General features: G+C 48.5%; 3 protein-coding genes across 8 annotated transcripts; 1 reads left to right on the forward strand and 2 right to left on the reverse strand.

Moving 5' to 3' along the window:
* Nucleotides 1-6,413: 6,413 nt before the first annotated feature.
* LOC100475158 (retinol dehydrogenase 11-like) lies at nt 6,414-12,306 on the reverse strand. Of its 3 annotated transcripts, none has more exons than XM_002921479.4 (6): nt 11,705-12,306; nt 11,330-11,569; nt 10,992-11,081; nt 7,948-8,136; nt 7,340-7,446; nt 6,414-7,228 (listed from the first exon to the last, which is right to left on the reverse strand). In XM_002921479.4, exons 1-6 carry the CDS (start codon nt 11,940-11,942, stop codon nt 7,040-7,042), a joined length of 1,053 nt encoding a protein of 350 aa, XP_002921525.4. In that variant the 5' UTR covers nt 11,943-12,306; the 3' UTR covers nt 6,414-7,039. The 3 variants fall into 3 exon arrangements, with proteins under 3 accessions (XP_002921525.4, XP_034515312.1, XP_019657572.2); XM_019802013.2 differs by having other exon boundaries at nt 7,087-7,228; nt 7,345-7,446; XM_034659421.1 differs by having other exon boundaries at nt 6,414-7,446.
* A 113-nt stretch (nt 12,307-12,419) lies between these two features.
* On the reverse strand, nt 12,420-18,307 carry C4H2orf81 (chromosome 4 C2orf81 homolog). Of its 2 annotated transcripts, XM_034659391.1 has the most exons (5): nt 18,158-18,300; nt 16,579-16,626; nt 14,446-14,676; nt 14,132-14,353; nt 12,420-13,963 (listed from the first exon to the last, which is right to left on the reverse strand). In XM_034659391.1, the coding sequence occupies exons 1-5, from the start codon at nt 18,173-18,175 to the stop codon at nt 12,605-12,607; spliced, it is 1,878 nt and encodes a 625-aa protein (XP_034515282.1). In that variant the 5' UTR covers nt 18,176-18,300; the 3' UTR covers nt 12,420-12,604. The 2 variants fall into 2 exon arrangements, with proteins under 2 accessions (XP_034515282.1, XP_011226068.2); XM_011227766.3 differs by lacking the exon at nt 16,579-16,626 and having other exon boundaries at nt 18,158-18,307.
* Nucleotides 18,308-18,349: 42 nt separating this feature from the next.
* On the forward strand, nt 18,350-21,988 carry WDR54 (WD repeat domain 54). 3 transcript variants are annotated; one of them, XM_034659423.1, is made up of 10 exons: nt 18,350-18,440; nt 18,771-19,055; nt 19,223-19,285; nt 19,671-19,737; nt 19,830-19,883; nt 20,106-20,233; nt 21,051-21,151; nt 21,226-21,388; nt 21,582-21,656; nt 21,803-21,950. In XM_034659423.1, exons 2-10 carry the CDS (start codon nt 18,834-18,836, stop codon nt 21,818-21,820), a joined length of 891 nt encoding a protein of 296 aa, XP_034515314.1. In that variant the 5' UTR covers nt 18,350-18,440; nt 18,771-18,833; the 3' UTR covers nt 21,821-21,950. The 3 variants fall into 3 exon arrangements, with proteins under 3 accessions (XP_034515314.1, XP_034515313.1, XP_002921524.1); XM_002921478.4 differs by having other exon boundaries at nt 18,351-18,440; nt 21,733-21,988; XM_034659422.1 differs by lacking the exon at nt 19,223-19,285 and having other exon boundaries at nt 21,733-21,988.
* Nucleotides 21,989-22,007: the final 19 nt, after the last annotated feature.

The following is a 22,007-nucleotide window of genomic DNA, read 5'->3' on the forward strand; positions in this document are numbered from 1 at the left end:
AAGGAAAAGTGCCCCACGAGGAAAACAGTAGGATAAAAGCTTCTCATCCTCAGTTGAGGGTGTAATGGGAGAAAATCAAAATAATTCAAAATAATAAGCTTGTATTCACATAAGTTTGGGACCAGAATGTATATCACAGGAGTGGCCAAAAAAATTCCAAGACAAAGTCTAATTTAAAATGGTCCCAAGGGGAAGAAAGGGATAAAGAAAAGGGGGGTAATCAGAAGGGGGAATGAAACATGAGAGACTATGGACTATGAGAAACAAACTGAAGACTTCAGAGGGGAGGGGGTGGGGGAAGGGGATAGACTGGTGATGGGTAGTAAGGAGGGCACGTATTGCATGGTGCACTGGGTGTTATACGCAACTAATGAAGCATCAAACTTTACATCGGAATCTGGGGATGTACTGTATGGTGATTAACATAATATAATAAAATAAAATTAAAAAAAAATAAAAATAAAATGGTCCCAAATTGATATAGTACTCCTGGGAACTTGGCCAAACTCAATGTACACTTTAATCCCAGGCCTCCAATAAGTCCTATAGCTATAGTTCCAAGAACCATGAGTGTACGAAGTTACCAAACACACAAAGAAACAAGCTACCACAAACTATTCACACCTACAAAGGTTACTGACACTGGAATTTTCAGTTACAGTATAAAAAATGAATATGTTTAATTTTTAAAAACATAAAGCAGGAGCACCTGGGTGGCTCATATGGTTAAGCATCTGCCTTCAGCTCAGGTCATGATCCCAGGGTCCTGGGATCGAGCCCTGCGTCCAGCTCCCTGCTCAGCGGGGAGCCTGCTTCTCCCTCTCCCTCTGCTGTTCCCCCTGCTTGTGCTTTCCCGCTCTGTCAAATAAATAAATAAAATCTTAAAAACAACAACAACAACAAACAAACACGAGATCTTGGTGGCATGCTGTTAAGATCCTGTTAAAATAAATAAATAAATAAATGGGGATTTACAATATAAGGAAGGAACAAGAGATTATTAAAATTGACTAGGTCGGGGCACCTGGGTGGCTCAGTCGGTTGAGCAGTCAGCTCTTGGTTTTGGCTCAGGTCATGATCTCGTGGGTTGTGGGAGCAAGCTCTGAGTTGGGCTCCCCACTCAGAAGGGAGTCTGCTTGAGGATTCTATCCCTCTGCCCCTCTCCCCACTAGCCCTTGCACTCTCTCTCAAATAAATAATTTTTTAAAAAAATTAACTAGGTGGATTGGCAAAACAACCAATTATGAAACTTAGTAATAAAACAGTAATTATTGTAATATAAAGTTATTGGATGGAATAAAAAAATGCAATCATGGTTGAAGGGAGAATTAGTAAACTGGAAAATAGATTTAAAAAAAATGAATCAGGGGCGCCTGCGTGGCTCAGTCAGTTAAGCGGCAGACTCTTGGTTTCAACACCCATCATGGTCTCGGGGTCGTTAAATTGAACACTCCGTTGGGCTCTGCACTCAGCACCGGATTCTGCTTGAGATTCTTCCCCCCTCCCTCTCCCTTCCCCTCTGCTCCTCACCTCCCCACACACTTTCTCTCTCTCTCTAAAATAAATAAAATATTTTTTAAGAATATAAATTTTAAAAAATAAAATAATAAATAAATAAATAAATAAAAATGAACGAAAATACAGCTTTAACATACAAGAAGGAAAATGTGGAAGAGAGGTCAAGAGACATGAAGGATAAAGTGAGAAGGTCCAACCTTTATCTAATTGTAATTTCCATAAAGAGAGAAGAAAGATAATGGAGGAGAGGCTGTGTTTAAAGAGAAATACAGGGGTGCCTGTGTGGCCTAGTCAGTTAATCATCTGCCTTCAGCTCAGGTCATGATCCCCAGGTGCTGGGATCGAGTCCCACATCGGGTTCCCTCCTCAATGGGGAGTCTGATTCTCCCTCTGCCCTTCCCCCTGCTCATGTTCTCACTCTCTCTCTCAAATAAACTTTTTTTAAAAAGGAGAAATAAGAAGCTTATCAATGTTGGTCTTGGCAATGATTTATTTTTTGGACAAGACGCCAAATGCACAAACTCAAAAGTAAAAATCAACAAACAGGACTACATCAAACTCAAAAACTGCACAGCAAAAGAAACAATGAACAATGACAGCCTGCAGAATGGCAGAAAATTTTTGTAAACCATATATCGGAAAAGGAATTAATATCCAAAAAACATGAAGAACTAACACAATTTAACTACAAAAACAATCTGATTAAAGAAGGCAGAAGAATTGGGGTGCCTGGGTGGCTCAGTCGTTAAGCGTCTGCCTTCGGCTCAGGGCGTGATCCTGGCGTTCTGGGATCCAGCCCCACATCAGGCGCCTCCGCTATGAGCCTGCTTCTTCCTCTCCCACTCCCCCTGCTTGTGTTCCCTCTTTCGCTGGCTGTCTCTCTCTCTGTTGAATGAATAAATAAAATCTTTACAAAAAAAAAAAAGGCAGAAGAACTAAATAGACCTTTTTCCAGAAAGGACCATCAAAATGACCAACAGGTACATGAAAAGATGCTCAACATCACTCATCATCAGGGAAGTGAAAATAAAAACTACAGTGAGGTACCACTTTAACACGCCTGTTAAAATGGCTATCATTAAGAGCACAAGAGACAGCAGGTGCTGGTAAGGCTATGGTGAAAATGGAACCCTTCTACATTGTTGGTGGGAAAGTAAATCAGTCCAACCACTATGAAAACAATATGGAGGTTCCTCAAAAAATTAAAAATAGATCTACTGTACGATCCAGCAATTCTACTTCGGGGTATATACCAAAGGAAATGAAAACAGGCTTTCAACAGGACACATGCACCCATGTTTATCCCAACATTATTTACCATAGCCAAAATAATATGGAAACACCCAAGCACCCATCAATGGATGAATGGATAAAAAAAGATAGGTAGATAGCTAGCTAGATAGCTAGACAGGTAGAGGATATAGAGAGCATATATACATGTATGTGTGTGTGTATGCATATATACACACAATGAAATATTATCAGCCATGAGATAAAAGGATCTATTGCCATTTGTGACAACAAGGATGGACCTTGAGCACATTATGCTTAGTGAAATAAGTCAGATAGAGAAAGACAAATACTATATGACATCATTTATATGTGCAATCTAAAAAAAAGTCAAACCTATGAAAAAACAAAGTAAAATGGTGGTTCCTAGGAGAGGGGGAATGTGAAGGATAAGATTAATGGTGTTTAAGAGCATAAACTTGTGGGGCGCCTGGGTGGCACAGCGGTTAAGCGTCTGCCTTCGGCTCAGGGCGTGATCCCGGCGTTATGGGGTCGAGCCCCACGTCAGGCTCTTCCGCTATGAGCCTGCTTCTTCCTCTCCCACTCCCCCTGCTTGTGTTCCCTCTCTCCCTGGCTGTCTCTCTCTCTGTCGAATAAATAAAATCTTTAAAAAAAAAAAAAAGAGCATAAACTTGTAACGAGTAGTACATAAGACATAGAGCTCTGATGTACAGTATGATGGATACCCACAATAATATTGTACTGTAATGAGGTGATGTGATAAATACTGCTTCCACAGCAGTCGTATTACAATATATAAATGTATCAAAGTAACATGCTGTATACCTTAAATTTTCAAAATGTACCGTGTCAACTCTACCAAACAAATAAATAGAAATTCAGGAGACATATATAACCTCAGATTCAGGAAACCCAAGGGATTCCCACCAGAATAAACAGAAAGAAATACACATCTGGATTAACAGTAGTGAAACTGCAGGAAAGTGATGACAAGGATAACATAATAAAAGGAGCAAGAGAGACAAAAAGCACTGTTAGAGTAACATCTGACTTCTCATAGCAACAATGAAAGCCAGAAGAGGAAAGATTATTATCTTCAACTGGATAAAAGACAATATCTGCCCGCCTATAATTCCTTAGCCAGCAAGATGATCCCTCAGAAATGGTGAAATAAAGACATTTTCAAGCCAATAAAACTGAGAAGGTTTATTATCATTAGACACTGTATGAGTTTTCTATTGCTGCATAACCTGTCACTACACTCAGTGGCTTGAAAGAACCCATGCATTGCCTCACGGTTTCTGCGCGGCGGGAGTCTGGGTACAGATTAGCTGGATCCTCTGCTCAGGGTGTCGCCAGGCTGAAATCATGATGTCGGCCAGGACTGCAGTTTCATCTGGGCTGCAGGGCCTCTCCCAGACTCATTGGTACTGGCAGAATCCAGTTTGTTATGGCTGGATGGCTGGAGAACGGAAGCCTTGACTCCTGCAGGCCAGGTGGCCCTCTCTACAGTGTGGCAGTTTATTTCTTCATGGTAAACAGAAACGATCTTTCTGAGTTCTGGGAAGACCTGAACACTTTAAAAGGGCTCACCTGATAGGTCAGGTCCACCCAAAATAATCCCTTTGATGAATTCAAAGTCCGCTGGTGACAGTTTAATTACATCAGCAAATTCCGTTTGTCAGTATATAAGGTAAACACAGGAGTGAAATTCCATCACATTCATGAGTTCTGCTCACAGTTGAGGGAAGGAGATTATACAGAATGTGTGCATAGGGGGTAGGAATCTTGGGAACTGTCTTAGTAAAATTCTGTGTACCTTAAATCCTCATCACAGGAATTCAAAAGGATGTACTTCAGGTAAAAGGAAAATAATCCCAGGTGGAAGATCTGAGACACGAGAAAGAAGAGTAGGCAGGGGCGCCTGGGTGGCGCAGTCTTTAAGCGTCTGCCTTCGGCTCAGGGCATGATCCTGGCGTTCTGGGATTGAGCCCCACATCAGGCTCCTCCGCTATGAGCCTGCTTCTTCCTCTCCCACTCCCCCTGCTTGTGTTCCCTCTCTCTCTGGCTGTCTCTCTGTCAAATAAATAAAATCTTTAAAAAAAAAAAAAAGAAGAGTAGGCAAAGAAAACATTAAACATATGGGTAAATCTACACAAATATGAACTCTTTAAAATAATAACAATATATTTGATTTGTGCAATTAACAAAATAACAATATCATCACAATATCAGATTACAAAAGCATACAAATTCACAGAGAATTGTTAAAGAATTCTAATGTCTACGTATTTTTTGAAGGAAGTATAAAAATACTGACTAAAGAAACAACATGTTAAGTCTCTAGCACCTGATTGGTTCAGTCGGTTAAGCAGCCAGACCCTTGGTTTCAGCTCAGGTCATGGTTTCAGGGTTGTGAGATGGAGCCTTGAGCCTTGAGCCTCTCCTGGGCTCTGCACTCGGCGAGGAGTTGTGGAGTTGGCTTGAGATTCTGCCTCTGCCCCCCACACTTGCTGCTCTCTCTCTAGAATAAATAAAATCTTTAAAAAGAGAGAGAGAAACAGCTAAGTCAAATATGCAGGTTGAAAATTTTTTATTAACCACTAAAGAACAGATTATACACTTTCAAAACAAGAGAGGGAGTTTAAATTGGAAAAATCCTTCCACTACTCTCTGAGGCTCCCAACCAGCCTTCTTTCCCTTCTTCACTCAGGGTCAGACTCAGATCCCAGTGTGGTAGCCCTCTCAGCTTCTTCCAGCTTCCTTCCCATTTTCTCTCGCAGCCATTTCCCCTATCGAGTTTCTTATACGTTCAATCTCAACTTGGCGTCTGCTTCTCAGATGATGCTCCTGGACTAACACAAATCCCCAATTCATTTTATGAAACGAATAGATCCATGACAGTGAAATGAGACAATGGCAATATGGGTAAAGAAAAGTACAGGCCAGGGGTGCCTGGCTGGTTCAGTTGGAAGAGCGCGTAACTCTTCATCTTGGGGTGGGGTCATGTGTTGGAGCCCTGTGTGGGGTATAGAGATGGTGTAAATAAAAATAAAACTTAAAAAAAAAGTGCAGGCCAGTCTCATTTATGAACATGGTATAAAGTGCTAAACAAAAACCTGAGTATGCTCAATTTAGCAATGTCTATACAACACAGTGACCCGAAAGGCAAGGTTGTTTATCGTGTTTACTTCAGAAATGCAAGCTTGGTTTAATACTAGTAGATCTATAAAGGTCTTCTAGAAAAAGAAAATAATAGTGGAAAGGGAAGAAGTAAAGCTGTTATTTTTCCTAGACGGTGTGATTTTCTATGTAAAAAAAAATCAAGGCACCTACAGATAATTCATTAAAATAAGTAATTTATTATAGTCATTTGATAGACAATCAGCACACAGATTAAAGCATCATTTACAATAGCATCAAAATGAAGGTACCAGAATTAAATATAATAAAACTGGTGTAAAATCTTTACAGATAAATTTATTTAACATTTTGTAAAGATATTAGAAAGAGTTAAGTAGGTAGGAGTATACCTTGTTCGAGGCTAGGAAAACGATATCATAAAAATGTCAATCCTCCCGAGTAGATGCAATGGAGCCACAGAAGGGTCCGTGTGTGTGCGCGTGCGTGCGTGTGTGTGTGTGTGTGTGTGAAATTTGAAGAGCTGATCCCAAAATGTATATAGATGAACAAAGACCCTGAGAGAAAAACAATGGGCTCCCAGCACCAGAATTCACCGGTCTCATTGCTTGGCTTGTTGCTCGTGACGTTGGCTTGGTCTGATGGAAAGGTGGAACGATCATCTGCTCAGCTACAGTACCAGTTGGGAGACAACCCTCTGTGAAGTGCTGTCCTACAGGATGCGGTAAATGCTTTAATCCAGAGGGCACGATGTGGTGCTGTCTGCCCCAAACCAGGAAGCACACATGAAGAAACCAAGAGGTACACGTGGAAGTTTCCCTTCTCACCAGGACCCCTAATTCCCACTGGAAGGAGTTTGACTCCCTCTCGCCACAAAGTGGGATTCTGTAGGTTGGGAGATCCTAGTAGCCAAGGGAGGAACACTTTCATCAGAGAACTGGCAGTAAAGTAGAAGCTGAAACTATCCTCTGGCTAATGTGAGCTTTCATGTCCCTGAGCCAACAAGAAGAGGAAGTGATCGTTATACCAAACAAGAAGATTGATGCTTGGAGCCAATAAACAAAAGGCACGATCAGAGTAAGGGCTGGGAGTCGACTGGATGGCAAGTCAGGGCAGGGGTCCCAGAGGATCAGTCCATCTTATCGAGGTTTGTTAGCCGGACCGAGGCATTCCAGAGGCTTTGGGCCACTTGGGGATCGTGAGCAGCTTTAGTGGGAAGAGTTATCATACAGGAACTGCTAAAATATTTTCCAGAAACACCATCCAGCTCCTTTGCCAAGCTCAGGTAGAGGACTGGGATCGCACCTTGTCTAATGTCCTGTAGAGGGGAAGAGGAGTCAGGCCAAGCTGTCTCTCCCTTGCTGGGGACACACAGAAGCACAGCCCTGCCTCTCCCTGTCCAGACTGAGCCAGCTCCTCCCCTCCCCACCTTACAGAAGAAGGTGAAGAGCCAGAAGACGAAGCGGTAGGACCAAGAGAAATGCTTCATGATCTCTGTGTATACTACGCCTGGGTCCACGGAGTTCACAGTCACACCTGAGAGGACGAGACACAGGTATAGTGCAAAGTGAAAGGAGAGGGGGCTGTTGGGAAGAAAGAGGGAAGTGTCGTTCTCCAGTGTGCAATGATGGGAGGATCCTACCAGGTCTGTTGGGCAGAGGTCACCAGAGACTCGGGGTGGTGCCAGGGAAGTCAGTCCTCCGGAACTTACATAAATGGTGGCATTCAAGCCAATGAGGAGCCAGAAGTATTTGAAAGTGCTGGATGAAATTTAGGAGGAGACAATGGATGGTGTTGGTTTTGGAAAATACTGAGAGGGGAAGGGTGCTGTGAGTGGTAAGAGAGTTGGAAAGACTGAAGAGGACATGTGAAGACAGGGTTGAGGGAAATAGAGGCTGCACGGGTGATGAATGGAGATTAACAGCTGGCCTGGGGGACACGGGGAGTAGTTTATGGCCAGGACATGTTGGGACGAGATGTGAAGTGCTAGGAGGTGGTGCTGGGGATGGAGGAGTAGGGGGTGTCAGAGGCAATTACCTGTCCCTTGAAGTCTCCGGGCAAGCTCCCCAGTGAAGGAGGTCAAGAGCAGTTTGCTGCAGTCATAGTTCTGGTTAAAGGCCAAAGGCTTACCAGCCCCTGTCAGGTGCTTCTCATCAACATACCCATATGCATGCCGAAAGGAAGACACATTCACTACCCGGGCTGACCCTGCCCGTTGTAGGGCCCCTGGGTGGAAAGAGGACCACACTCCTTCAATCCAAGTTCTGGAGTGAACTCCCATACCCACTCCCCAGCCTGCTGCTCCAGGAAACTCGAAGAAAGCAGAGATCATCCGGGGCTTTCAGGATAGGGTCAGTGGGCCCTCCACCCCCCATGATCCCTGGGCTAGGCACAGGACAGCTTAATGTGAATGGAGACTTTGTTTTCATTAGTTATTTTCCTAACATTTTTCCTCCACTTCTATTGTAGTGTTTGGATTTTTATCTTGCTTTTCTTCCACTTGTCAGCTGGAGCTACTTTAACTGATCCCTGTTTATGTTTTCCCTCACTGGTGGCTAAGAGAGAAAAGCAAAGGTTGGAGACACTGTGAAAGCTGTCTTTGCTGCATTCATCACATGAATGTTCATTAGGTGTCGGGATTATGGCAAACACCAAGACAGATGCTAAGGACATAAGGGTGCTAGACTGAAGGGTGGAAGAAATGTATGTAGAGACACTTGGGAAAGTGTTTTCTTAAAAATCTAGCTATCAGGACACCTAGCTGGCTCAGTCGGTTAAGCATCTGCCTTTGGCTCAGGTCATGATCCCAGCGTTCTGAGATAGAGTCCCGCACTGTGCTCCTTGCTCAGCGGGGAGGCTGCTCCTCCCTCTGCCTGCAGCTCTCCCTGCTTGTGCTCTCTCTTTCCCTGACAAATAAATAAATAAGTAAAATGTTTAAAAACCCAGCTATCTTCCAAAGTAACAAAAATAGAATTACAATCAATACTACAAGTTAAATCTTAAAAAATTATCCCACTATATATCTGTATCTGTATCAAATCTGGATTACATAAAATATGAAAAATAGTAGTTGTCACATACGAGTTTACAGTGTTCAAAATGCCAAAACTATTTTGAGCCGCACATTTAAATTACAAATCACAAATGAAAAACTGAGCAGGTGTTATTTAGCCAAAATTTACTGGAGAGAAAAGTATTCTTGAAGAGAACAGACCCCAGACTTGCAGGCATAGTGGCATAAAGACCAAAGGGGCTCACACCCTAGTTGGAGACAGGTCCTCATGGAACAATGTTAATGTGGGAATGGGGATGTATACAAGGGCTGGGGAGCCCTGTAAAGGGGGGCAGGCTGGGGGAGGCAAAGGGCAGGATCCACAGCACAGGTGGTATCTGGGCTGTCTTGACAGAGGAACGAAAGTTTGTCAGCTAAAAGAGTGGGAAAGGATATTCCACATAGAGGCGAGCACATGTGCAAAAAAGAGAGCCAGAGGGGGAAAATACAAGGTCCAAGAGCTACAGAGCATAGCTACAGACTGCTGGAGAGGACAGAGTGGATTAAGGAATGGTGGAAGGTGAGGCCCTCAGTCTGTGGGGGGTCTGTGCATGGAGAGAAGGGACTGAGTTTCTCCTCTAAAGGATAGAGTACCTTCCAAGGATATTAAGCAAGTGGTATGGTGAAAAATGATTGCTATAAGTGGCAGGAAGAAGAATAGATTAGAGAAGGGGGGAGATGGGATACCTAGGTGGCTCAGTTGGTTAAGCGTCTGCCTTCGGCTCAGGTCATGATCTTAGGGTCTGGGATGGAGCCCCACATCGCATCACATTGGGCTCCTTGCTCACTGGGAGCCTGCTTCTCCGTTGTCTACCACTCCCCCTGCTTGTGCTCTCTCTCTCTCTCTGACAAATTATTAAAATCTTTAAAAGAGAGAGAGAAAGAAGGGGAGGAGAAAAGACAGTTTAAGTAAAAAAAAGAGAGAAGGGGAGGAGAGAAGACAATTTAAGAAAATACGACTAGGCAAGGTGCAGACAGGGTGTTACAATTTGTCGAAAGGGGGACAAAGTTACTACTTGCAAATGCATACAGTTTTGCCTCGCTCTTTGTTCCCTTTCCACTTGGGGTTAATTAAATTAGCCACTGAACAGCCCATGAGATCCTGGCAACAGAAATTGCCTCCCAAGAGGGGAATGGGTAGCTGATTTCCAAGGAGAGGAGACTTTTTTAAATGTAATCTCTTTTGTACACTTTCAATTTTGTGTTTTGGACACGTATTACCTAACCCAAACAATTGATCTGATTCGATTTGATTTAAGAGTTTATTTATTTATCCAACAGAGAGAGAGAGAGAGAGACAGCGAGAGAGGGAAGACAAGCAGGGGCAGCGGGAGAGGGAGAAGCAGGCTTCTCGCTGAGCAGGGAGCCCGACATGAGGCTTGATCCCAGGACCCCGGGATCACGACCTGAGCCAAAGGCAGACGCTTAAGGACTGAGCCACCCAGGAGCCCCAATTGATTTTATTTTAAGGAGGCTATTACACAGTCCAGGAGAAGATGTCAGGAGGAAGGCGCCTGCCCCTCACTCTGCCCCAGCCTCCCCAGGAAGAACCTAAACTTCCTTAATCAGAAAGTATTAAAAAATCAGAGAGTCAGAGGACTCCGGCCCAAGACAGAGATGTGTTCTGTCTCGATTCCTGGTGGATCTTGAGCTGAGAGCAGGAAGTAGGTCTTCTTGGTGTCTATGTTCCTAGTGGTCTAGCGCTCCCCTTAAGAAGCTTTTGTTGAGATGACTGACTCTACTGGTCTAGGTAAAACGCAGAGCTAGGGGAAGGAGAGGTGAGATCTTAAATCCCCTTGTTGGTTGTATTGGGGGCTGATTTCATTACCAGCCTCCTACTCCTGACTTGTGTCAGGTGGGTTCCCCTGCTGTGTGTGTGTGTGTTGAGGGGGAAGCATACTGGGTCATCACTCAGTGAGCAGCTGGGGCCAAGGGAAAGGAAGTGGCCATGGGGACAGTAAGCCACAAAAATGCCAGGGGAATGGAGAAGCAAGGGTGGCACAGAAGGGAGGCACCCATTCTTCCTTACCTTGGAGTAGATTTGTAAGCAGAAAGGGCCCAACATAGTTAGTGGCAAAGGTGAGATCAAGGCCCTCTGGGGTAAGTGTCCTGGGGAATCCTGGGAGGAGAGGAGAACACAGCGGGTAATGGAAGGAGACAAGATCTGGGAGCTAGATTGGTGTCCAGTAGAAATGCACAGGGACATGTATGTGCAAGGCTGGGGGCAATAACTTAAGGTAGGCTTTTTAAGGTTATGTGTGAATTCAGGTTTTTCAGCAGGAGGCGCAGGTTAGGTTTGGTGGATGCCTGTTTTAGGGTCCCTGAACTGGAAAGGAGGCTCCCGAGATATGTCTGGGGGAAACATACCGCAGATTCCAGCATTGTTAACGAGCAGATGTATCTCAGGATACTCCTGCAGAAGCCAGCGGGCAAAGCTCCGGATGGAGGCCATAGAGCTCAAGTCCACCTGGCAAAGCAGGAGGCAGTTGTTCTTTGAGGCTGCTTGGATCTCAGCCAGGGCTTGCTGTCCACGCTCCCAGTTGCGGCAGGCGAGAATCACACGGGCCCCACGGCAGGCCAGCTCCTGGGATACAGCCTTCCCGATGCCTATAGAAGGGCAGCTTCAGAGTAGGCTAGCCTGGGCAGCGACCAGAGGTGCTGGTCCTCAACCCCCACCCTCCACACTGGGGCTGCTGGGGACTGAGGCAACCGGTGAGGCAACGGGATGAGAAGAGCACTCACCGCTGCTGGCTCCAGTCACCACCGCTGTCTTCCCAGTTAGGTCTGCAGCGCACTGCTGGAGGTCCCAAAGATAAGACTCATGCCAGAGCCGCACACTTCGTCTAAGCAGGAGGACCAGCATGAGCAGGACAAAGCCAGGGCCCCAGAGCAGGGCACTGAGGAGAGACCACCACAACATGGCAAAGACTTGCTGCCCTGCCGCCCTGCCACTGGAGGAGCTGGGCTGCCGCACTGGCATGGTGGGGAGGAGCCCCACAGAGCTGCCTGCGGATTAGCAATCAGGCTGGTGAGGTGCCAAGCACACAAGATTTAAAGAGGCGACTCTCAGATTTGTTCACGCACCTGTTTGGACTTGGGAGTGAAGTCCACCTTAAATCGCAAGCTGGACATTTGATTGCCTCACTGCTATCTCTGGCCCAGAGTCCGCGCTCCTTTGAGCCTTGTGCAGGCTGATGGTTGTCTCCAAGTGAAACCTGGACTTGCACCCTAAACTGAATTGGTGAATTCCAGGGATTGGAGAAGCAAGATATCAAATTCCTCCTGTCTTTAATCAATGTGTGCTTAAGCAGGGCCGTCAGCTTCCTCCCTAGTGCAAGGAGACTGTGAGTGATGCCCGCTGAGACAGACCTGTGTTGTGGCCCTCATGGCTACTCCTTTGTGGAGAGGGGGATGGCTCTCCAGAATGCCTCTGCTGAGGAGCAACAGTGACCCTAGCGCAGGGTCTCCCAAGGGTGGAAACAGGGTTATTCCCTGGCACCAGTGTTCTCTATTCTTTTAGAACTGCAGGACAACTACTACTGAGTGAACACCCTTGGAAGAAACAGAGACATCAGGCCAACTCTTAAGGCGACTCAGGTGTTTATTCTGGCAAGCAGAAAGGAGGAACAGACTGCCTGAGCTTCAGGGCCCAGAAGAGGGCAGGTGCTTGGGGAGGGATGACCACACTTTGGGGGTTGGGTGCTTAACCAGTTCTCCCACGGACACCTGAGGCTTTGGGGCATCTGTCTGGATGGGGTGCTGTTCAATGGGGAGAGAGGTGACGCTTTCTTTGTCCTCCTGCTGGGGTACTGCAGCCCTGAGCAGCACCTGGGTGCTTGGGTTCCACATGCTCACACCAGGAGCCAGCTTCATTGCATCAGGCAGCAACATGGGCTTCCACATCACCTGGGACGTGGCCTCAAGGACTCGGGGTGCCATTTGTGGCCACCTGTGAGGATCCTGACCCTCCCGGTCCCTGGGATCCAGGCCCTGTGGATTTACACGGCTGCGGCCGGCCCACACCTCGCCCAGCAACTCAGCCTCCCCCTCCCAGCCACTGGGCCACTTGGCACCAGGCCACAGTTTGGGGCTGGGGCTCCGGGCCAGATCAGGGAAGGCCAGGTGCGTGGCAAGAAAGCCAAGCCCAGGTCTGGGAAAGGGCAATTTTGACCCAAAGCCTGGCGATGGTAGGCCTAAGCTTAAAGTGGGGGACTGGAGGCCAGGGCTCCGGCCCAAGGCATGGAAAGGAGTGCTAGGTGGGAGAGAGAAGAAAACTGTCGGGGAGACGCGGACGCCGGGTCCGGATGCTAGGGGTCTGGCGGAGGGCTGGGGAGCCTTGGTCTTCGCAACCCTTCGGCGCCCGCGGTAGGCTTCCAGGTGGCGTGCCTCAGAGTCCGGAACCAGAACCTCGGCCAGCGGGCGCACCCAATGGCGTGGCAGGCGCGTGGGGTCCAGACATGCCCCAGCCTTGAGGCCCATCCTGTAGGGAAGTCCGCTCCGCAGCGCATCCGTGAACCTGGGCTGCCGTGGCTCTAATGAGGCGAAACGGCTCAGCGTGGTGGAAGAGCCCGAGGAAAGGCCGGCCCCCGACACCCCCGAGCTGATGCGGGGCACATCCTCCTTCTTGCACTTCAGCCCGTCCCCAGCTACGTGCGGTTGGGACGTGCAATAATGGAGGTCCTCCAGCAAGGACTGGGAGCCGCGGGGCTGTGCCCTCCGGGCCAAGGTCTGGGTGCTGGCTACCTGGGACAGCTCCAGAGAAGGGTGGGGACTGCCATCTGGAGCCAGCTCCACCGACGGCTGGCGGCTCACGTTCAAGGACCGCACAGTGGCCTGGTGGTCTCTGGCCTGGATGTCCAAGTCCACTAAAGGACCCCTAGACCCTGTCTCCTGAAACAGCTCTGGGGTAGGTGGGGGGCCTGGAGTGAATTGTAGCTCTGGAGAATGCTCCCAAGATTCCATCTGCTCCTGAGAGCCTCTCGCCATCACTCTCCCTTGGTCCTAGGGAAATGCATCGGGGGTCGGGGTGGAGGGTGGGTAGTGAGACGTGAGAAAGAGGACAGAGGAACTAAAGGTAGAGGAGTCCAGGGAGGCCCTGAGGAGAAGGAAGACGCAGCAGGGCTCAGGGTAGGGGGGTGGGGGTCGGAAGGAGCTGGGGGCTGGGCTTACCTCGCCTTGGAAGGTGTCCTCTGGCCCCATGAAGGCGGGTGCATGAAGCACGGGCACTGATCCCTGAGCCCAGGCATCCGTCGTGCATGCAAAGGGTTCCTCGTCCTCGCCCCACGTGGGGTCCTCGGCCACTGCAGATTCTCCCTCATCCCTGGCCAGGAAGCGCCACTCAGTGATCTGTAGCATGGCCTCTCGGGCCTGGCTAACGGTGAATGGAACGCACTATGGAGGTGAGAGAGGGTCTCAGCCCAGGGGGGGCCGGAGGGATGGGTGGGTGGGTGAAGAGGGGTCTGGAGAACCTGGATAAGGCCCACCTGCTGGGTCAAGTAGACTTTGAAGGCAGAGTCCATGACGCGCGACAGCAGATCAGCCAAGATGTCCCCCACAACATCCTCTCCCTCCTCTAGAGCCATGAGCGCCATCCATTCAGCCTCCGTGAGCCGCCCAGGCACGATGTCCACCTGTGGCACCTGCACCGCAGGAGGCCGCGCCTTTTCCGCCTTGGATCGGGTCACCCCGCGGTCCCGGATCTGTCTCTCCTGCCTCTGTGACGAAAAAACAGGGCAATCAGGGCAGGAAACAGAGAAGTGGAATGGAGAAGCAGCTATAGGCTAGGAGGAAGCTTTCTCAAGCTGTCCAGTAGGAAGGAAAAGCCTTTTGAAAGGAACGATTTATGAAAAGCCTACTATATTTCAGATGCATTTTAGATGTTTGACCTAGCTAATTTATTTTTTTAAGATTTATTTATTTGTTTGAGAGAGAGGGGGTAGGGTCAGAGGGAGAGAATCTTTCAAGCAGACTCCCCGCTGAATGGGGAGCTGGACATGGGGCTCCATCTCTGGACCCTGAGATTATGACCTGAACTGAAACCAACAGTGGGAGACTTAACTGACTGAGCCATCCAGGTGCCCCTGATCTAGCTAATTTAATTTTCATAACAGCTCACTAAGCCCATTTTACAAAGAAACTGAAAGGACACAAGTTAGCCATTGCTTGCTTGAGATTACAGAATACATTCTGGCTATGTATCGCTCTAACGCCACAGTCCCTGCTATTGGCACTAACTCAAAAGGTTCAAATTTCTTGAGAGTTCAGAGAAATTAAGAACAAGTCAATAAATGGTTAGTGTTCTGGGGCGCCTGGGTGGCTCAGTCGTTGAGCATCTGCCTTCGTCTCAGATCATGATCCCAGCGTTCTGGGATCGAGCCCCGCATCGGGCTCCCGGCTTGGCCGGAGGCCTGCTTCTCCCTCTCCCACCCCCCTGCTTGTGTTCCCTCTCCCGCTGCCTCTCTCTGTCAAATAAATAAATAAAATCTTAAAAAAAAATGGTTAGTGTTCTTTAGAGTCTCCTCTGTTCTCCCAAATCAACTTAGATCCTCATTTTACAATATATATCTAAATAAACTCCAGATGGATTAAAGGATACACACACACAAATGAAACAAAAATATAAACAAAAATAAAATGTAGGAATAAATAGGTTAAATTGTCATATAATCTCTGAGTTAGAAAAAAACTGCCTAATGGGGCGCCTGGGTGGCACAGCGGTTAAGCGCCTGCCTTCGGCTCAGGGCGTGATCCCGGCGTTATGTGATCGAGCCCCACATCAGGCTCCTCCGCTATGAGCCTGCTTCTTCCTCTCCCACTCCCCCTGCTTGTGTTCCCTCTCTCGCTGGCTGTCTCTATCACTGTCAAATAAATAAAATCTTTAAAAAAAAAAAAAAAGAAAAAACTGCCTAAGCATAAAAATCATGTACAAAATAATAAAGAAATAGCTAGAGAGGTGTATACATATAGGCAAAATTTTCCTATACTTATTTTTAAGACACTCCTAATTACAAGTTGACAGTAGTTACCATTTACTGGCACTTAAGTGTAAGTTAAGTTACAAGCATTGACTCAAGTCCTACGTTTTTCTTTTCTTTTTTTTTTTTTTAAAGATTTTATTTATTTGTTAGAGAGAGAGCGCGAGAGCACAAGCAGGAGGAGCGGTAGGCAAAGGGAGAGGGAGAAGCAGGCTCCCCGCTGAACAGAGAGCCCGACGTGGGGACGTGGGGCTCAATCTCAGGACCCTGGGATCACGACCTGAGCCAAAGGAAGATGCTTAACTGACTGAGCCACCCAGGTGCCCCAGTTCTACATTTTTAGACTACATACTATTTTTATCCTCATTTTACAGAATTTGTCCAGATGACACAGCAAGGAAGTAGTGGAGTCATAATCCATATGCAGGTCTGTCTGACTCTAGAGCCTGACTTTGTCCTGCTTTCCAAAATAAAATTTAAAAAAACTGCAACAAATATAAAAAAGGTTAAATATCCCCAAATATATTAAAAACTCATATAAAAAATAAAATCATAAGACCCCAAGGATAATAAGCAAAGGACATGACATTTCACAAAAATGGAACTGTAAATGACTAACAAACATTTGAAAAGATGTCCAACCTTCAAAAACATCAGTTCCAGTTTTATGAACACATCCAAAGGCATATCCTGAAATGAAAATAAAAATATATCCTCCAACATATTCCGTGTTGTCATTTATAATAGCAGAATATTGAAAACATATTTCTAACAAAAAGAATACAAATGGCTAATTGTGTGTACTCTATACTAAGGAATTTTATGCATCGATTAAAGATAATTTTATTTTTCAATAGGATAGGTAATGATAAATGAGAGAAACAGGATACAAAATTACATACCAAGTATCATCTCAGATATATAAACCAGTATATGTTAAAGAAAAGGAAAACACCAAAATTGTAACAGTGATATGTTTCTTTCTTGTGCTCTTCTCTATTTTATAAGTTCTCTACAATGAGTCTCTGTCTTTTATAATCAAGAAAAATCCACGTTAAAAGAAAAAGACTAGTTCCTTAAATTCATTTTAGGGACATAGGAAACTTACTAGCAGATTCTTGGGAGCCTCCTCACTTTCCTACAAGTCTCCCTGAACTTGGTTCCTTCCAAAATTTACCTCTAAAGGTAATCTTCCCAAATCTTTACCTCCTTACCCTCAACCTATTGCCTCATACCAGATGTCCCCTCAAATTCATTCTTCCCCATATCTGGTGTTTCCTAAACCTTACACTGGACTCAAAATCCCTTACGACTCATTTCCCTTCTCTGGTAATGAAAACAGCCCTGGTAACAAGCCCAGGGAATAGCCCACAGCCCAGTCCAGGCTTGGCCAGAGCAGGGCAGGTAGGGCTGGGAGAGGAGAGCCAGTTCCTTAGACTTACCCTCCCAGCCTCACCTGTGCCACCCTTGATAGTGACTGTACCTAAATGTGGCCTGACCAGAGAGGCCAGAGATATTATTACACAAAGTCTCCTCAAATCTGCTTTATTTAAAAATGTCCTGGCTTTTGGGGCACCTGGGTGGCTCAGTAGGTTAAGCCTCTGCTCTTCATTTCTGCGTTGGTCATGATCTCACAGTGGTGAGATCAAGCCCCCAAGAATGGAGCTCCCAGTCAGCGGGGAGTCCACTTGAGATTTTCTCTCTCCCTCTGCCCCTCCCCAACCGCCCCTCTCGCGCGGGCTCTCTCTAAAATAAAAAGAAGCCTCCAAAAAAAAATTATTGGCTTTTAAACAATTTGACTTTCAAGTGCAGCCTCAGAGTTGTTGTTTAATCCATTCCTTCCTCCTAAAAGCCTTGAAAGGGAGTTTCTTTAGCAACACCGCTCCCCAAGGCCTGACCAATTCTGATTTATCCATTTAAATGTGCGCCTCAGTGTAAGAGACTTATTACATGCATCAGCTGCTTCCAAAGTCAGCTCCTGCTCTTGGGCTCTGCACCATACATTTGACTTTTTCCCTCAGGTTCCGAGTGTGACAAAGCGTGTTATTGTGCGTGGCGCAGGTGCAGATTTTCTGCCCAAGACCGACGTGGCTTCCTTGGTGACCATGAACGCCCGCATGGTGGGCGGGCGGCGGCTGGCATGGGGCCGACCCATGGCTCCCCACACCGACTTTAAAGCCGATCCCGGCTGTGGCCCACCCTCAGCTGAGCTGAAGCTCACCGAGCCTTCGTGAGCCATCGCCACAGACGTCGCTCCAACCCCGGGGCTGCCGCAGCTTCCCGGCCTTGTTCCTGCCGCCTCCGCCTAACCGTCGCCCTAGCAACGGCGCGGTGCACGCAGCGGCTGACCCAGCGTTGGGCGGCTCGTCCCGCCCACGGTTGCCCTGGCAACCGCGCCGCGCTGTGCGCGTTTGGGTTGCTCGGCCCCGCCCAATGGCCGTGCGTACGTGCGTCGTCTCTATGGTGGCGGCGGATTCGCAGGGACGAAGGATTCCCAGAGTCAGGCAAGCGACCCTGGGGCTGCGGGTGTGACCTCTGGCCCGGGCCGGGGGTTTCGGGGAGCCAGCTGAGAGAAGAAGAGTCTGGGGGCTACCCTGTCTCATCCACCTAAGCTCGGGCGCATGGGGCCACCGGGTCCTGTGCCATCACCATTCCTCCTTTGGAATTCCCCCATCGCCCCATTGACTCAGCCCTGGGGCTCCCCTTTCCTGCTCCCCAAGACCTCCCCACGCCAGACTCCCCTGTTGCCGTCCTCGGGTTCCCCATCACATCCTGACCCACTCTCAGTGGTATCCTTCAGTGCCTTATGACAGCATCCCCCATTCCTCCCGCAGGAATCACCACTGCCGTCTGTTTCCTGCGCGCCTGTGACCGAATTCGGGCCTTTCTCCGCTAGGATGTTCCGCCGGGAGCGCTCTCTTCCCCTTCGAGGTTCGGCTGCAGCCCTATGCAACAACCTCAGTGTGCTGCAGATGCCCGCCCGAAACCTCACACATTTTGGGGTAGTCCATGGACCCAGCGCCCAGCTTCTCAGCGCAGCTCCTGAGGGTGTGCCCTTGGCCCAGCGCAAGCTCCACGCTAAGGAGGGAGCTGGAGTGAGCCCTCCACTTATCACCCAGGTGAGGCATAGAGTTGAGTGGTGATGCTGAACCCAGTTCTGATCTCTGTCCTTCCTCTCCAAGCCTCAAGGAATAGGCCCTCCCTAACCCTCTGATTTTCCACTCTTTTGAGCCCTCCTATCCTCCACTCTGACCACTTCTTCCTACTCTGGGCCACTTCCCTTTAGGTCCATTGGTGTGTCCTCCCCTTCCGAGTGCTGCTGGTACTCACCTCACATCGAGGAATACAGGTAAGAAGAGCTTCCTACCCTCCCCCACTAGAGGCTTCTCAACTCGTCCCCCAGGCCCCCAAACACTTCCCCACTTGCCTCTTAACACTTACAGACTTTTCACGTGTTTTAGCCCATTCTTCCTTATTTCTCATCTTCATTCCTTCCATCTTTTCCAATTCCCAAGTGCCATCTCCAATACCTGCCCCTTTACTAGCTGTATGACCTCAGGCAATTTAATTTCTCAGAGCCTCAGTGTCCTGAGATGGGAATAAAAGTAGTGCCTGCCTCCCAGAGTTGTTTTGAGGATTAAACGGGCTAAGGCTAACATGAATGTGTGAAGTACTCGGCATAGCTCAGCAAAGGTCAGCTGGATTGTACCCCCATCCTTGCTCTTGTCTTCCAGATGTATGAGTCAGATGGCTCTGTCATGGTCTATTGGCACGCACTGGACTCTGGAGATGCGTCTCCAGGTACCTGCAGGACTGAGTGGGGTGGGGGTAGGGAGTGTTTGGTGGGGCCGGAGGAGATGCTATTTCTAATAGTTTTCCCCTTTCATTCTTAGTACAGGCTGTGTTTGCCCGAGGAATTGCTTCCAGTGGCCACTTCATCTGTGTGGGTGAGGGAGCCAAAGGCAGGGCAGTGGGGAGTGCTGGGGTATAAGGGTGTGGGCTTTGGTCAGGATGCTGCTGAAATAACGGTAATCAACGGAGGAGCAGAGGAGTTGGAGCAGTGAGTGGTGGGTTTGTTACGAAGGTTTCTGGGATGGAGGGAGTGCTATGTGTGGTGCCTGGAGACTCGGGAGGATCAAGAAGCCATCAGTGGGGCACTGGTTCCGCAGGAACGTGGTCAGGCCGCGTACTGGTGTTTGACATCCCAGCCAAGGGTCCCAACATTGTACTGAGTGAAGAGCTGGCTGGGCACCAGACATCAGTCACAGACATTGCAACCGAGCCTGCCCAGGGACAGGTGAGTGGATTCCCCCTACCAAATCCAGTGAGCCTGGGAGCCTTCCCACTTTGGCAGGCAGCAGACCTGGGTTTAAGTCTTGACTCCACTGCCAAGCCATTGGATCACTTTGGACAAATTGCTGCCCTTTCCCAGGCTTCAGCAACCTCAAGTCCAGTGGTAAAGCCTGATTGTCCGTTTACATGGCATGTAATAGTTCACAAACACTTTTCAACACTGGTGTGAACTGAGGAGTTGGGACAGATGGTGTCTAAGATGCTTTCCAACTCTGACATGTGCAGCTTCCTTTTCTGGACTTGGGCAAGTCCTACCTATTCAGGCCCACCTCCAGTGCCACTCTGTTCGGGAAGCCATCCCCCTATTCCTGCTCTCACTGATCTCCCTTGGCTGAGCCCTGAATTGGTACAACCCTCAAAGAGAACTCGTCTCCCTAATTGGATTACAAACCTCTTGAGAACAGGATATGTATGTTCTAATTCATATCCTCCACTGCACCTGACCCAGAGCTGGGCCCAGAGCTATGTTGTTTGCCTGGGGTTGGGGGATGTCAAGAGGCCTGGACTCTGGTCATGACTGTGACTGGCTCACTGCAAGACCTCACACATGGTTTGTCAGGTCAGGGGGAGTGAGACTAAGGAATGCAAGGGAGGCGCTTTATGCATCCGGAGGGAACCCCGCATCCAGCCGGCGAGGGCTGCACAGTTTGCCCTTTCCCTGGAGAGGCAAAGACGCACACGCTGCCTCTCTTCCGCTCCTGCTCTGTATACAGGACCCAGCACGGGAGGGAGGGAGGGACTGATCCTGCTTTTCTCCTCAGGACTGTGTGGCTGACATGGTGACGGCAGATGACTCAGGCTTGCTGTGTGTCTGGCGGTCAGGTCCCGAATTCAAATTAATGACCCAAATTCCAGGATTTGGGTAGGTGACACGGAAGGGGGCTGATGCCTTCCTGAGCCGTCGGAGGAAATTAAAGTGGGTTATCACCTTTGCAGGGTCCCTTGCCCTTCCGTGCAACTGTGGCACGGGGCAGTAGCAGCAGGCTACGGGGATGGGCAAGTGCGTCTGTACGAGGCCAGTACAGGAACTCTGCACGTCCAGATCAGCGCCCACGCCCGGGCCATCTGTGCCCTGGACCTGGCTCCCGAGGTGGGCAAGGTCAGTCTCCTCTTCCATCCCTACATACCCGTGTTCCTGGTGCTGGGATGTTGAGAAGAATTCCACAGGCTTGTCTGCTACTCAGTGGAGCCCTCTCCCTGGGCACCTGGGCCAGGCATTCCAGCCTCTACTTGTCCCGTCAGCACGTGCGAATGCCCACTCATCCCACCTCCTTCTTTTTTTTTTTTAATAGCTTCTCTCTGCAGCTGAGGACACCTTTGTACACATCTGGAAGCTGAGCAGAAGCCCAGAGAGTGGCCACACTGAGGTGTGTGTTGTGGGAGGAGCGAAAAGGAGGGCCCAAGCATGAGCAGCAGGCCCTGAACAGCCCTCTTCTCCCCCAGGTGGAACACTGTCATGGTGAGTGTGTACCTGACACCCAGGTGTGTGGTGCCCGATTCTGTGACCCCTCAGGCAGCTCCTTTGCTGTGACCGGCTATGACCTTGCTGAGATCCTGAGATTCAGCAGCGTGTGAGAGAAGAGCAGCCCTCCCTTCTCCTTGTGGTATTTATAAAGTACCCCTCCACCCAGCGCTTGTCTGATTACTCAGTATCACAGTTATACCTCACAACTACCGGTCAACTAAGCTCCAGAGATGAGGGGATGGGGCAGGCCCAG

The sequence above is a fragment of the Ailuropoda melanoleuca genome, chromosome 4 (genome assembly GCF_002007445.2).
Source record: "Ailuropoda melanoleuca isolate Jingjing chromosome 4, ASM200744v2, whole genome shotgun sequence".
Classification (NCBI taxonomy): domain Eukaryota; kingdom Metazoa; phylum Chordata; class Mammalia; order Carnivora; family Ursidae; genus Ailuropoda; species Ailuropoda melanoleuca.